Consider the following 17492-nt stretch of genomic DNA (forward strand, 5'->3'; position numbering starts at 1 on the left):
TCAGGGTTGGCACAAAGCAGAAGGGGCAGGGGGGGGGGAATAGCTAGATGGGGTTTTGTAACCAAAACAAGAAAGTTTTCCTGTGAGAACCAAGGACATCCTGACAGGTGGCTGGCGAGGGGAGGAGTGAAGTAACCAAGCAATCAGCCAGCAGCTTGATTGGACAGCATGAGCAGTGACTTGGGGGGAAAGGGGAAACTTTTACTTTTTAATTAGTGAAAGCTATGGAAACATTCAGAGTTGACTTTCACCAGTTGTGTGAACACGATGTAGCCAATAAATTGTTCTTTGAGGAATTTGCCTGCCTTAGAGTTCTACTTTCTATCGGTGCATTACTTGGAATGCTGACATCTATATTTCTTTATTTATTATTAATTTATTTAATTTTAAACCACCTATCTCACTAATGCAGTGACTCTGGATGGCTTACAATATAAGAAAAAAGTGAAGAAATGCAAAAAATACAGTAGAAATTTCTAATATTATTAGAAGGATATTAATATTGTAATAAAAAGTTAAAAATAAAAACCAATTAATTATTAAATCTTCTCTAGCCTATCTGTCAATCCTAATGTAGAGTCCCTCTTAGGGCATCATGCCAAGTGGCAGAACCTAGTTTTATACTTTTCCAGAAAGTCAGGATTGTGGGGGATAGATCTCATCTACAACAGGAGAATATTCCACCATAACACTATATCAAAATATATTCAGATGTGAAATCCCCTTTTGTTTTGTTTTGTTTATTGTCATTGTGCATGGTACAATGAAATTAAATGCCATCTTCAGTGTACATTGCAATTTTACTTTCTGTATAATTGAAATTGAAAACCTGATATTGCACTATACCATAGAATTCAATATGGTTATTGCCCTGGGATAAAAGCTGTTTTTCAGCCTGTTTGTCCTTGTTTTTATTGCCCTGTACTGTCTGCCAGATGGTAATAGTTCAAAAAAAGGATGCCCAGGATGAGAGGGATCTTTGAGAATGTTTTGAACTTTCTTAAGGCAGCGGGAGCTCTAAACCTCTTCCAAAGAGGGGAGAGGGCAGCCAATGATCCTCTGGGCAAAGACGTTGACCCTCTGAAGTGCTGCCCTTTCTGCCACTGTGCAACTGGCAAACCATACACAGGTGCAGTAAGTTAAAATACTCTCTATGGTGCAGCGGTAGAAGGTCACCAGCAGTTTTTCATTCAGTTGTTGTTTTCTGATAATTCTCAGGTAGTATATTCTCTGTTGGGCCCTTTTGACTAGTGCTGCAATGTGAGTGCCCCAAGTCAGGTCCTATTTTAAGATAATACCCAGAAACTTAAAACTTGCCTCCAGAAATTGTGGTTGCTCCATCATTGGTCGTTTTTAGAAGAGGTTGGGCTGTCATTTGTCTGAAAAGGTATAGGGTCTCCTGTTTGAGCAGTGGGTTGGACTAGAAGACCTCCAAGGTTCCTTGCAACTCTTTCATTCTATTATTCTTTCATACTCTTCCAGAGCTGGTTAAATTATGCCTTATAATTATGCATTCAAAGTCACAGAACTCTCACGTACTAACCATTTCATTTCCACTTCTTGTTTTCTTCCTTTCCTTTTCCCTTTGCACCCATTTGAAGTTCCACCCAACCTGACTGTTCCACAAGAAAAGTCACCCTTGGTCACCAGAGAAGGAGATACCATTGAACTGCAGTGCCAGGTGACCGGGAAACCGAAGCCTATCATCCTCTGGTCCAGGGCAGACAAGGAAGTTCCCATGCCAGATGGGACAATGCAGATGGAGAGCTATGATGGGATCTTGAGGATTGTCAATGTCTCAAGGGAGATGACAGGAACCTACAGGTGTCAAACCAGTCAATACAATGGATTTAACGTCAAGCCAAGGGAAGCATTGGTACAGCTGATCGTACAGTGTAAGTCTCTGTTCCATTTTACTCCATCTTTTCTGCCGTAATATGAAATTTTAAAATAATGTGGTTTTTTTAGATTTCATTTCAACCAACAGATTCATATTTCCCTGTTGTGCAGATTATTGAGTTGTTAGTCTTCTGCATGAAAGTGGCTTTTGCAACACAGTCATCTCTGAAGGAAGTCCATTCTGCAATATTTGGGTACCCATAGAGCAGGGGTCGAGGACTACAACCCTTTTATGATCTGTGGACTTCAACTTCCAAAATTCTCAAACAAGAATGGCTGGCTCAGGAATTCTGGGAGTTGAAGTCCACAAGTCATAAAGGGGCCGTAGTTCCCCACTCTTGTCATAGACAAACAATTGTCTTTCACTAAACTGGATGTAGAGTTTTGGTTAGTTTGAACAGGGAAGAAATTGGTGTATGCTAGCATGTGAATGGAAAAAAATTGTTTAATCAATTTGCTATTAAATCATGCTGGCATTCATTGTCACAATTCACTTATCATGACAAAAGTCATTGTTACATTTTGCCCAAACAATAAACCATAATATGGTTTACAATGATACCTAGATTTCTACAGGGATGCTAAGATTTTGTCTGGTTTCCCCAAAGATGCTGAAATGCAGATTATACAACTTTATTTTAACCCATCTAAACATGCTATGTAAATCCCACCAGTAAATCACAGAGTGATTTTTTAAAAATGCTGGATATCGATCTTGTTTGAATGTAAACAGGTTTTATTTTTTTAATGGCAAGCTCTAGAACTCTTTTAATTGGTCTGTTCTTGGTCACAGCAAACTAACTGGCAATCTTGATAAAAGCTTAAGTGTTAGCAAATGAACTAGAAACCATATAATCATATGCCTGACGAGTTATCTTAAGTAAGGCACATTATCTGTCTATATATGAGTTTAATCAGGACTGTGAATCTAAGATGAAGATCTTCCAGCTTCCCCTTTCAAGTGAAAAATTGCCCTGACAAAATGTGTTGATGGGTCAAAACTGTTTAGCCCTAGCTTAAAACATCATTAGAACAATTAAAAAGACCCAGTCTCTTTGCAAACCAATGATTGATTGTTGTTGTTGTTAGTTGCAAAGTTGTGTCTGACTCATTGCGGCTCCATGGACAACATTCCTCCAGACCTTCCTGTCTTCTACCATCCTCCGGAGTCCATTTAAGCTCAGGCCTATTGCTTAAGTGACTCCATCCAGGCACCTCATTCTCTGTCGTCCCCTTCTTCTTTTGCCCTCAATCTTTCCCAGCATTAGGCTCTTCTCCAGTGAGTCCTTCCTTCTCATTAGATGGCCCATAATCACTGATTGATTATGGGTCATAAAATGACTCAAAACAAACACATATTTTAGAAATATTTTCTCCATGTTGATCTCTCCTTAACCTGATCATTCAGACTTTCCCACTGTGCATTCAAAGTCCCTGTAACTCAGTTCAGCCACCTTGCTGCTGGTTGTGCTGTTCTTTTTCTTTCCACTGAGTTTTGCCCAGCTGAATTTTTGCATGATGTGGCCAAAGTAGGATAATGTGAGCCTAGTCATTTATGTCTCAAATGAAAACTCTGGATTGGTTTGTTCAGTGATCCATCTGTTTGTTTTCTTGGCTGCACGTGGTATTCTGGAGAGTTTTCTTCAACCTTAAAGTTCAAAGCCACCAATATTCTTCCTACTTTTGCTTCTTCAAAGTCCAGCTTTTTCTTCCATAAAATGTTGAGGCTTGGATGATTTTGCTCTTTGTAGGTATAGGGACATCATGATTTTGGAATTCCCTTTCCAAGCCAGCCAATGAAATATTTGCTTTGTCTTGCTGGAAGGGTGCTTTGGAAACCTATGCCTGGAAGAAACAAAACATGAGAAAGTGGGAATTGGGGAGAAATGTAGGTAAGCTATCAGAGAAAAAAGATACGGACATATACTTTTCTCTCATGATAGTAGTAAACATTTAGAGCATAAACCATTGCTCCAATTTCTGGGAACTAGGCTGAAAAAAAAAAAGCAAACAACTTGTTATTTCCTTCTAGGCTCCTGAGAGCCCATTAATGGTCTTCTGAAATTTGATGCTCTTCAGGTGTTTTTTCCTTCAACTCCCACAGTTGAACTTCTACCCTATGGGTGCCAAACATGTGGCCCCTTGGGCCAGATGCCTCATGTGCTGGCCCCACCCCTGCCCAATTTAGCGAAGGGGAAAAAAGTCCCAATACATCACGTGATGCTGCGAGTTTGCTACCCCTGTCCTAGCCAGTGGCTGTGCTCACAAGGAATTGTGGGGGTTGAAGTCCATGTCTGACTTACACAAGATTTGCGGAAGAGTTGCCAACTTGGTGTACGTATATGTGTTGAGTTCATACAAGACATTAGACCTAGGTCAGGGATGGCGAACTTTTTCGGCACCAAGTGCCCAAAACGGAATGTGAATGCATGTGCACATTTGCATGCGCCAGAGCACCACAAACCTGAAGACCAGCTGGCCAGCGTGCACATGCCTGGTTTTTAGAGCATTTGGGGGCATTTTCAGGGTGTTTTCAGGCCATTTTCAGGGTGTTTTGGGGGGCATTTTCCAGCACTCTGGCAATCGCAAAGGCCAGTTGGCTGGCATTCATGTGTGCACCAGAAACCAGAAGGGCAGCTGGTGATGGTGCATGTGCCCACAGAGAGGGCTCTGCATGCCATCTCTGGCACACGTGCCATAGGTTCGCCACCACAGACCTAGTTTAACCAAATGTAGTTGTTAGGTAAGCTCCCTGTTAGGAGAGTGAGTACATTCAGAGAAGCGTTGTGAGAGTTGTGTTGGAGAACACACAAACCAGCATACAGAGACACTGCAGTTTAAATAGGCTTTTACTTTCATGGAAATAGAAGTATCAGAGTCCATCAAACAGTCCAAGTCATACACAGTTAAGACAGTCAGTCATTAATGTCTTTCAGTTAAGGGATAATCCAAATAATATAGTCCAGTATCATATAATCAGTTCAGTACTCAAAGTTTGCTAGCAGTTGCAAAACTTACAATAGCTCATGACACTTTCTAACAGGCAGCTTCCAAAACACTCAGATCAGATCAGCCCAGCATCTAACAAACAGAGAGCTAACAGTCATTCTGGCTACCTCTTATGGCCGATTGAGGAAAACAGCAACCAATCACATTTTACAGTATAATTTAAAGAAACAGGTACAGCATTGTTACATGATTTATTTATTGCCAATCCAACCGTTAGATTATATTCCTAACAGTAGTGGTTTTGTTCATATAAGATGTGCCCAGCCAAATAAATTATAATGTTATTGTGGATGATCCACTATTCATATATTCATATAACAGCTGACTTGCCACAGTGAGTTTTACCATGGGTTCCCAAAAGCTATCTGCAAGTAGTCATTTTGATTCCATGTTTTTGTTTTGCCAAATTATGCTTTCTAGCGTGCATTTTGGTCAATTAGGCCACAGATACCTTGAATGTTATAGTTCTCCATCCTTCATATAACGCCCTTTCAAAGAATATAGTGAGAAGATTTGAAACCTTCACCAAACAACTGACACACACACAAATGGCCCCCTCTTACAAAATAATGGGGCGGGGGTTGTGTCCCCACTTTGTTTCTCTTTGAATTAGCATATGGCCTCAATTCTTTCATAGCTCTGCATTCTTTGAAAGCCTTGAAATAGAATGTGTAAAAATAATTTAGAACTGTTGTCTTAGAGCAGTGGTTCTAAACCTGTGGGTCGGGACCCCTTTGGGGGTCGAACAACCTTTTCACAGGGGTCGCCTAAGACCATCATAAAACACATATTTTTTGAAAAAATACGGAAAACATATAATAATTTTATGGTTGGGGGTCACCACAACATGAGGAACTATATTAAAGGGTCATGGCATTAAGAAGGTTGAGACTCACTGTCTTAGAGTGTCAAAGGGAAGATTGGGATGATCTTTTGCTTGCTTCCTTAGACGGCTTATTCAATAAAAGAAAGAAAGAAAGCCATTTTTTCTTCTTCCCCATTAAAATGGATATTTAGGTGGATATTTTGCTGCTTGCAAGAGAGGAGATGCCGACTCCAGTAAGGCTTTACTAATGATTCTTGATGTCTCTGCTAAAACCTTAGCCTAAGATAACATAAACTGGACTTCAGTTTAGCAATAGCACTTAGACTTATATACTGCTTTACAGTGCTTTTAAAGCCCTCTCCAAGTGGGTTTACAGAGTCAGCCTATTGCCCCCAACAATCTGGGTCCTCATTTTACTCTCCTCAGAAGGATGGAAGGCTGAGTCAACCTTGAGCCTGGTGAGATTTGAACTGCCAAATTGCAGGCAGGCAGCATTCAGCACAAGTAGCTTGAAGTACTGCACTCTAACCACTGCGCCAGCGTGGCTCAGTGGTTTGATTTAGGTATGTGAAATATAGGTAGAACACTGTATGTACATATAAATATTGTTTATGTGTTCCGGTTGCTTTTTTTGACAACTTTTATAAAATGCCACATTGATTCCAATCCAGCTAATATTTCAAGAAAAGTCATTTAGGAGCTTATTCCAGCATCTGTTTTTGTTGTTTTTCATGCTGCTTAGAAATACTTTTTAAAATGGCTTTCTAACCAAAGCATCAGCGGTAGTAAATGTTATACAATCTGGCTGACCTTATCACCAAAAGTGTATGAACATTTTTATTTTCTTCGTTTTTGACAGGTAAAGGCATGTTTAAATTCAGTCCAGGCTTATTTCCAATGAAAGCTAAGGCTATATAGAGCATCTTATTAAGATGCTCCCTTCCTTCCTTCCTTTCTTCCTTCCTTCCTTCCTTCCTTCCTTCCTTCCTTCCTTCCTTCCTTCCTTCCTTCCTTCCTTCCGTTCTTTCTTTCTTCCTTCCTTCCTTCCTTCCTTCCTTCCTTCCTCTCTTTCCTTCCTTTCTTCCCTCCTTCACTTACTTTCTTTCTTTCTTTCTTTCTTTCTTCCTTTCTTTCTAAAAAAGGAAGCAATTATATCAATTTCCATCTGCAACAATACTATTATAAGCTGTGAAAGAATACAGGTAATTTTGCCTTACAGGAGTTTGTTTAGTGACCATTCAAAGTTACAATGGCACTGAAAAATGTGACTTATGACTGCTTTTCAAAGTTATAACCTTTGCAGCCTCCCCAAGAACATGTGATCTGAATTAATATGCTTGGTAACTGATGCATTCTTCATAACCATGGCTGTAACCCAAGGTCATGTGATCCACTTTCGCCATCTTCTGACTAGCAAAGTCAATGGGGAAGTCAGATTCCCTTAATAACCATGTTACTAACTTAACAAATGCAATGATTCGCTTAATAACTGTAGCAAGAAAAGTCATAAAAGAGTCTGGGAAGGGCGAAAAACTGAGCCAACGGGCCTACTGGAAGCTTGGAAACAATCCGTTTCCAGCTTCTGGAGGGTCTCCAGGGGACCAGGAAAGGCTATTGTTGCCCAACCCAGGCTTCAGGAAAGCTCTTGGAGCCTGGGAAGGGCGAAAAACAAGACGCCCGGTCATGCACACATGCGTGGTGGTGTTGTTGTTGTCACATGTGCAGGTGGGTGGGGCGCACTGCATTGTGGGAGTGGGGCACATGCATGGATGCTATCACGCGCAGACACACAATTTTGACACACAAGGACAAAAACATTCGCCGTCACTGGCTTATAGCATCTTCCTCAAGAGGGTCACTTTTCAGATAGAAAGGAACCATGGTGTGGCACTGTTTAAAATAATTCTGGCCACAGGCTGGAATTTGATCCTGACAAGCTCAAGGTTGACTCAACCTTCCATCCTTTTGAGGTCGGTAAAATGAGGACCCAAATAGTTGGGAGTAATATTCCAACTTTGCAAACTGCTCAGAGAGTGCTGTAAAGCAGTATGGAGCAGTATATAAATCTAAATACTATTGCCATGAACTGCAATTTTGTCTTGACCAGCCATTATGCTATAAACTATAATGGATCACTGAAGTCTAACATATCTGAAAGGGGTCAGGTAAACCAAGAACCTCTGGATCTAATGTAACTTGATGTATTGAGATGTTGAATGATGCCACAGAAATAAGATTATTGCACATAAAAGTTGTGCTGCAACAATTTGTGCTAAAGGGTATTGGATATATTGCACACAATAAATGTGAAAAAGATCCAGGATCTCATCTCATTTTAAAGAAACACATATTCTTTAAATGTTGCAGACCCATCCACTGGAAATAGTTTTACCAAAGTCTTGTAAAAAGAAAAAGGAAAAAGGAAGACGTGCCATAGCATATTTTGAAAGCATCTATTCATTTCACTGAGGCTTATCCACTGGATGAGGTCCATTGCTCTCATCTCAGTCTGATAAAAACACAGCAAATCACAAGGGAGGAATTAGCTCGAAATCACGTACTTCTAGAGTTTGGATCAGATTTTGTTTTCAACTCTTTGTTTTCTCACATCATTGCTAATGAGTTTGGGGAAGGGGGGGATAAAAACAGAAGGAAAAAAAATCTTCATGCAAAAGCAATTGCAACTGAGCCTCTTTTACTATCCTGGAGAGCACCTACAGTAGAAATTAAAATGCCATCAAGCCCAATATAAAGAAATGTTTATGTCATGTACCATATCAGGAAATCATATAGCAGAGAAAAACAGTAAGTCGAGTGATCCCTTTGAATTGATGAACACATTTGATATTCATACACACACATGCACACACACACACACACACACTGATGTAATTAAAACAAAAGTAACTGTCAAAAGAGCATTGATATTATATGTTTAGTACCTTAGGAACCATCTCTGTCTTGTACTAAAGTGTGGGAGTAAGTTCACATCAACACTTCACTATTTTCTGTTCCCACACTCATCTCTCATGGAGCCTAACTTATTTTGTAAAAAAAAAAAAAACATGGCAACAGAGCACTTTGATTTGTAATATATGTATCTCTGAGTTAATATTAAGAGAAGTGTGTGGATGGATGGATGGATGGATGGATGGATGGATGGATGGATGGGCAGACAGACATACTGTAACGTAAAACACCCAGAAAGAGAAAGAACAGAAAAATGTTGAGGCAGAAACTTGCCAATATTTTCCCAAGCTGGTGCCCTACACTTAGGAGAACAGTATTCAGATATTTTTGAAAGGTAACTCATGCAAAGGGTGATAATGGAATATTAGATGAATGTCATGTATGGAAATTAAGCTTACTCAATGATCTTTGAAGGCAAAGAAGAAATATTCATTCTTGGCAAGTCTTGAATGTATGTGTTGTGTTTTATTTCATGATTAATTATAATATTTTGGTGATTTTTCCATGACAATTTTAAATTCCAGTGATATATTCTTCATGTAGCACTTGCACAATTGTAAATTAATTGTGAATATTGAGGTAAATGAGATGTCAATCCATTTTATGGTAGTTCCCATGTATCTTACAAAATATAAAATAGTTATTCTGATAAAAATTGTTGTACATAATGTGAGTATTTGTTGTGCATATTTAACCTTAAGATCTTTGAGATACTGTTGTTAAGCTCAGTATGAACAATTTACCTTACTGAACAAAAATAGAAATGAGATTGACTAAGGTTTCTTTTCCTAGCCAGGTAAACTGTAATAAATATATTCTTACATGTTTATGTTATATGTTGCAGTATCATGTTTCCCCAAGAATAAGACAGGGTCTTATTTTCTTTTGACCCCTGAAATAAGTGCTTGACCTTATTTTTGGGGATGTCTTATTATTTTTGATAGGAGGTGCAGGAGGTGGCAAGCATGGTCACTTTATGATGTTGTTGTGTTGCAATATTTTCAGGGAGGCCTTATTTTAGCACATGAGCTCAAAAGCCCAATTGGGCTTATTATCCGGGGAGGTCTTGTTTTCAGGGAAACAGAGTATGTCTTTTTGTTGATCATACTAATAGACTCTCACATTGTTCTCATAGCTGTGCAATGCATGAAATACAGCTAAAGTTCAGGTTACCTGGGTTTCATCACAGTGTGTCATGATTTGATTAGTTAAAGGCCTTGTTTTATTACAATGATTGGAATCTCAGAAAGATTATCCCCCAAGGAAGTTGCCAAGGAAAGAATTCTCATCTAAAGTTAATATCAGGAACTGAGTAACTATTGATTATTATCAGCATCTTGGAGAGATCTCACTCTGTGTACATTGATGAACAAAATTCAGTCTCCCAGAAGTATTTATAGAATAATGTGAACGATTTAATTAATTGTGCCAGCAAAGGGTATGACTTTCAAATTGATTTGTGAAACTTAGACGTCTGTAGGCATCTTTTCACACGGAGCAAATAAATTTTCATTTTGCATTTCTGATCATTGATGCTTGGACAACTCAAACCAGAGTAAGTATTTAGTGTGAGAGTATAATAGGTGAAAGAAACAAAACTGTAGGATGACTAGTATGAAAGAGATGAATAGAGAGGCATAGGAAAGCAGCAGAGTAAAATTAATATAAGGAATGTATGTCTGTCCATCTCCAATAAAATAGCTTCTTCATCTTTAAAAAAAAAAAAAAAACTTCTGAGTACCAGGTGCTCCTGGGAGGGATGTTGTCATCATACTTTGCATAGCTCTGGCCTTTGTTGAAATTAAAAGTTGAACTTCATCCAAGGTAGGTCAATCCAAGGCTTTTCATCCCATGAATCCATTGGTACTTTTCTGCAGCCTCATAGTCTCTTTCACAATGCACCATTGAAATGAGGACTGTTTCCCACTGCAATCCTACATGAACCTCTACTTTGATTCAACTGTAACATTCATCTTATGTCTGTTCTTCTATGGGGTCTTGGGCCTATAAAACAAAGTTGTCTTGTGTTGAAGACAAAGGCCTAAATTATCTTAAAGATTTTGTTGTTGTTGTTGTTGTTGTTGTTGTTGTTGTTGTTGTTGTTCTTCTTCTTCTTCTTCTTCTTCTTCTTCTTCTTCTTCTCCTCCTCCTCCTCCTCCTCCTCCTCCTCCTCCTCCTCCTCCTCCTCATCCCATATCCGTCATTGGATATTGGCAATCATGTTGGTGATCCTATTTTTATCAGCAGCCACAAGAAAAAGATTATTGAAGAATAAATGATGTACTAGATGAGTAAGAATATTTTTTATATATAAAATAGATCATAGCAGAAGTTTGGTGACTGCCTTCTTTGAGTAATCTTCTGCAGCAACCAGTACTGAGAGGCATTAAGTCATGACTCAGGACAGTTATTAAGTTAACTGTCATGTTGTTCCTTTTAGAGATGAACAGCATAATGCAAAGTACAGGAAAAGTTTAAGATGTCTTAAGCAAAAAAAAAAAAAAAAAAAAAAAAAAATCAAGGCAGGAGATAAGGGAACAAAATAAGAAATCTAAGGTGACCTAGTTTGCACCAATGTCATTCACTATATTGCCCTATGCCTTTCTGTCTTTGCAAACCACTCTTGCTTCCCCCAAAACCATACAAGCTTCATCTTGTCTCTCTTTTTAGAGAGCTGCATATAGCCATGGCTTTCTTGGCTTTCCACTTCCAGTCAGCCAAAACAGTCTTCATAGTTTTGAAGGAATCAAATGTACCACCATTCAGTCACTACAGTATATATAAAGAAGGCCACCTTTATAAAACTGGGATATCATTTACAGCTACGCGGAACAAAAGCCGTTCTTTTCATAACCGTCAGAGAAGATTGGGAAGAAATGCAGATGATGGAGTCTTAATAGTGAAGTACCTCTAAGACTGGCTATGTCATTAGACACAGTAAAAAGTCATTTCAGACTGCAAACTAAGTGGTGGCAATTGGGACAGAAATCATTTTGATTCTTCTTCCAATCTACTGCCTAGATCACTGCCTCACTATTATATAAAAACTTTTTTTATAAACTAACTGTCCTGGCAATTTACATACCAGTAAAAGTATTTCACTGAAAGAACCATGGCACAATCTGTTTGCAAGGCCTGTGTTTCTTTTCTTTAAGTTTTTATTTTATTTTAATATCAACAATCCATCTTCCATTAAATAGTGTGCCATCTGGGTACAAATATTTTGTGCAATAACAATTTAAATTTACAATCATATTCATTATTTAATCTATTCCTAGCTTAGTACCAATACCCTAAATCTCTAATACTATAACAATCATCTTCTTGATTTATTTAACTCTATTAATTATGTTAAATCTATTGATATATTTTCTATATTTTACACAACTACTTGTACGTCTAATTCTTATATTTGTTCTCTAACCAAGGCCTGTGTTTTTAACTGGGTCATGGTTGATTGCTTTAAGAGCTGGTTTAAAGGGCAATGTATCCTAAAAGATATTGGAAAGTACTTGCAGGTTCTCCTGTTTCATAATGCCAGTCCCCTCTTTTGCCTATCTATATGTATTCATTGTTATCCAAATCACACTTTGCCTTTCTCTTTTAATGCTAATTAGCTATTTACTGGGATTCTACCCTGTCTTTCTACTTTGGTGAGTAGTCAAAGCAGTAACAGAATCCAAAATCAGAATTTGAAAAGTAGAATGCAAGGCACTGCTTAGCAAAACAGATACATTTTTCAATGCTGGAAGAGTAGGTCTCAAATTTTCCAAGGGAGTTTGCCCTCCTCTGGCTTAGGAGAAGAAAGATGGTTTATCTTGGGTTCCAGAATGGGTCTCTGAGTCCCCTTCGGGGGAAAAGGGCAGCATATAAATGAAATAAACTGAAATAAACTGACAGTTCTGGCGTCTTCCAAGAGGCCTCTCCTGCGGATTTTAAAATATAAAATGTAAATGTGAAAAATTGATTAAATACTATCAATGTAGTCAAACTGAAAAAAGCCTGCCTGCAAGAGAAGTTATTTACTTGCCTCCTATAGGCAGAAAGAGAGGAGTCTTAATTGAGAGGTCTCCTTCATCATTTGGAGGCCTGTGTGCACCCAACATTGGATCTTGAAAAGTGAAGATGTTTGTTAAGAAGACCTCATGCAAATCATCCTTTCATCAACTCAGAAAGTTCAGACTGCCCCGGACGTTGTTGCTTCAGTTCTACAGAAGAATGGTTGAGTCTGTCATTTGTACTTCTGTAACTATCTATTTTGCTACAGCAGCCAAACAGGAGAGATACAGACTTCAACAGATAGTTAGGACTGCATAAAAAACATTTGCAACCAGCCTGCCTTCCACTAACGACCTGCATACTCCACTAGTTCAGAACATGAGCTGAGGAAGTATCTACAGACCAGGAATGAAATCAACTTACCTTCGCTATTGGTTTGCAAATGTGACCTTCCATGCATGCACAAAGCATAAGTGGGATGTGATGATGTCTGGGCGGGTGGACGGAGCCTCCCGCCACCACTGCTACCAGTTTGCCCGAACCAGATATAACTGGCTGAATTGCACCACTGCTACAGACCTCTCATATCCTGAACATAAAGTGTTTCAACTTCTTCCCTTTCGGCATTGCATGCTAAAACAATTAGTCACAAAGATAGGTTCTCCCCCCACCCCTTTGTGCTATCACTGCTGAATACCTAATAATTACCACAAAGATATTTACCCTTGTAGTAGGGTTGTATTGCTATTCTCGTCTTTTCTACTTCTATTGGTGTCTTATGATACTTTGTATGTATACTAAGATTTTCTGCACTGGACACAAAATCCTTATGTGTCCATTCACACTTGGCCAATATTCTATTCTATTCTATTCTATTCCATTCCATTCCATTCCATTCTTTCTCTCATATAGGATCTTGAGTGAATGTTATTTAAGTATCCATCAGTTATTTAAGACTTTTATGCATCAATCATATCTCTGAAGCCTTAAAAGACAAGACTGTGCAGTACCTAAAGGTACCAGCTTTAGGAAGTTGCTCAGTCCAAATATAGAAGTGGAACTAGAAGGACCAAACAAGGGCTTCCCTTCATCGTTTTAAGTATTATCTCAATATTGCAGTACTCTAGTTCAAGTAATTGGTAAAGCCAAAGACATTGTTGCCCCCATCTTTTGAAATAATGTCCAAATGCCATAATTGAATGGTTTATTTTCATTCTTTTTACCTTTCTTCCTGCACAGCAGGAGATCAGATTTAACTAGGTTTCCTCCGCTGCTTTCACCCTTTCTTTGCCCATATTCAAGACTCCTCTTTTGCCTCCTTTATTTGTCAGTGCAACCCACTCATTCTCTTCTTGTGATCATTATCATCCTGTTTTTATTATTTTTAAACTATATCTTTTTTCGTCTTCCTACATTGACCTTTGACCCTATTGCCAAGCTAACAACTTGTTTTCTTGCAAATACTCCCTTGGTGGCCAAACCGAAAAGAGAGAAAGATAATTCTTATATTAAATTGACTTTCTTTTCTTTTTCTTTATGCCATCTCCTTTCCCTGATAAACTGCTCTGTTCTTGAATTCTTACTTTAGGGATTTGAATAGGTAATGAAGAGACTTGGTTGGCTTCAAAGCTTCTGATTGAAAAATAGATGGAGTTATGTACAAAATCCTGTGATTCAACAATTGAGAGATTACTTCTGATATTTTGGAAAAAGATGGTGGCTTCTTGGTTATCGTGCTACATACATATACATATACATATACATATACACACACATACATACATACACACACACACACACACACATATACACACAAACACATCTGTGTGTGTGTGTGTGTTTGTTTGTGTTCCAGCATAACTCTGGAATGCTTCAAGCAATTTCAACCAAACATGGTATACAGATGACTTACTCTCTGGAAACAAATACTGTGGGGGTAAGACACTCCTAACAGTGTGTGTTCTGTTAAGATACAGCCTGATGTGCCTTAAAATGGCTTCTACTGTACTGCCATAAAATGGCTTCTACTGTACTGCCGTAAAATGGCTTCTACTCTGCAGTGCAGTGGAGTTGCCATGATAACACTTTCATAGTACTCCACAAGGGGACTCCCTCTGGTAAGGGGAAAAATCCAAAATTAGAAATTATGTTTGGTCCAGACATTTTCACCCTATAAATAAATACCCAGGCAACACCAGGTTATCGGCTAGTAGAAAATAAAAATAAAAATTCACAAAGTGTTTTCTTTCTATAGTTCTACCTCAGCTCTTGGATGGAGGAAAAAAGCGTTCTTTGAGAGATACTTGTGTGTTTCCCAGGGGTGCTTGCAATTAGATTCTCTAATGCCATGAGTAGCAAATAGTGCTTCTGAGCTAGTCCCATGAGACACAAAAAGGTTTGGTTGCATCCTCTTGTAAACTTAGTGGTTGGGTAAACATTCATTGAATATGTGTTTTCACTCTGCATTTTCATGTATTATATAGTAAGTCATAATATTGTTTTGGTTTCAGCTCAGCCTGATGAGTGAACCCAGCCCTTGTAATTTGTAAGCCACAGCTAATTATTAAAATTGCATGTGAACCAGGTTATTGCAATTTCTTTGACAAATTAGAAATAATACAAATCCAAATCATTTCATTTTGGTATACCAGAGAAAATAGAACACCCCATTTGCCCCAAGAAATGTTGCTTAATTACAGCCATATAAATGAAGACAAAGCACTTCTATGGGTAAGCTGGATTTGAACAACAGAAAAAAATAGATTCATACCATTATGCCATATGTATTATAATTGCCACATCCATACATGTACATAAGAGCAAATGTCAACCAAATAGGAAAAAAAATTGTGAAAATCTGTTACTTTAATACTGAGACATAAATTTTGTTAAGTGAATCAGATTGCAACATGTCAGTTTTAAATATAGATTATTTCCCTTCCAAACTATGGATTTCATCCTCTTAAAATAGTACCTGCTGTGTTAGTATCTCTTCCCACTTTCAAATCTGATTTGACAAAGCTATTTCAAAGCCTTTTATGGTAGAATAAACATTTTGTATAATTTTACAAAAAGCTATAGTGCTCTATTAATTCTGAATTAAGAGATTCCTTAATAGGACAAGCCATAAAACAATAAAGTAATGCCAACATTTTGATTTACCGTACTCCCTATACAATTTACCCTGCCTTACCCTATAATCACTAAAATTACTACTAGGTAAAGAAGGCACAGATTGCATGGGATTCTATGGCCATAGGTTAATCTCTTGTACCTTAACTAGGGGTGGGCTGCTACGGGTTTACCCAGGTTCTGGAGAACTCATAGCTAACATTATGGCCAGTTCGGAGACCTTCCAAATCCTAATCCTGGCTGGTCCTGCCCTGCCCACCCCTCCCCTCCCAGGAGTCTCTACGCGGTCCGTTTTGGATGTGAAGTAAGTCCAGGGCCCATGCAGAGGCTTGGGGAGAGGGAAAACAGGCCTCCTGAAAGTTTCAGAAGGCCTGAAATGGCCTCCAGAGGGCCTCTGGAGCCCAGGGGAGGCAGTTTTTGCCTTCCCAGAGGCTCAAGGAAAGCCTCAGGAGCCTGGGGAAGGTGAAAATGCCCTCCCCCACCCTGGTGCAGGAGGCCAACTAGGCCATGCCCACCATGGCCATGCCCACCCAGCAACTCGGCAGAAAACCCATTGCTGAAATTTTTGAAGCCCACCCCTGACCTTAACCCTTCTTCAAGTAACTGAGAACAGTTGTTACTAATCGTTGGAAAGATTTTTCAGTTTTGCAGGCCAGGCAGATTTTGTTAGGCCAATCTTCAGCTATCAATCCAGACCCAAAACTATTTCTTAAGCCGAAGAAACCCTATGTTTTTTTTTAAAAAAAAATCTCTGAAGTTCTCAAAGATGGTACCACCACAATTTGTCAGTAAAATGCTGAGAATCAATGGAAAGGCTATCTGTTTTTTTTTTAATGCAAAAACAATTCACCCAGAATCAAATAGCCTGAACAATGATTAGCTGATCAAAGGAGATCCATTATCAGAAATAACATATTCAAAGATGCACAACTAGAAGAGAATTATGAACATGGGAAGACCCACAAACAATAATTGAATACTAGAAGAAACTCAGATTACAATTGGAAATAGTTTGCATGAACTATAGAAATGATAGCTTAAAAAAGGTACAGTACAGTACTAAAACAATCTATAAACTAACCCCTTGACAAAATGAATTAAATGAGAAAATTAGAAAATGACAAATTCAGAATTACAGTAGAAAAATGAGCAACATTGAAAGAAATGCCCCCAAAAGATCTGGCAGTTATAATGGAGGATGTGAATAACTTGCAAGGATTAAAATAACATCTATCAAACAGGGCAATCTGCTTGCCTACAGAACAGCTAAAGAACAAACCAAAAACAAAATCATATTCAATCCCAAAGTGAAAGATCAGACTGAAGGTCCTGATAAAGAAATTAAGATTAGATGCAAGTAATCTAAAGGACTCAAAAGAGCAAAAATTGAATAATGTAAGGATCGAGGCTAGCCTTATAAATAAATATTGGTGCAGCGCTAGAAAGATTGAAGAAGCTTTGAAAATCATAAAGCAACAAATAACAGCAATAGCTGGGAAAATTGAACGCTATGAGACATAAATCTTCCAATTTAAGCAAAATCAGCCATTTCAATCAGACTAGAGGCAATTCTACCCAAGTATAAATGGTAATAGAAATTCTGAAAACCCAAACAAAAAAGAAACAATACAGGTTTTGAAAGATCTATAGGAAACTC

The 17492-nt window shown here is 38.4% G+C and overlaps 1 protein-coding gene across 1 annotated transcript in view; it reads left to right on the forward strand.

Moving 5' to 3' along the window:
• MDGA2 (MAM domain containing glycosylphosphatidylinositol anchor 2) overlaps positions 1–17492 on the forward strand; it is a 448026-nt gene that overhangs the window by 230587 nt on the left and 199947 nt on the right. The window contains exon 8 of the mRNA XM_032214074.1: positions 1602–1895. Within this exon, the coding sequence (XP_032069965.1) occupies positions 1602–1895 (294 nt within the window). The remainder of the gene's footprint in view (positions 1–1601; positions 1896–17492) is intronic.

Source organism: Thamnophis elegans, chromosome 1, assembly GCF_009769535.1.
Source record: "Thamnophis elegans isolate rThaEle1 chromosome 1, rThaEle1.pri, whole genome shotgun sequence".
NCBI classification, from domain to species: Eukaryota; Metazoa; Chordata; class Lepidosauria; order Squamata; family Colubridae; genus Thamnophis; species Thamnophis elegans.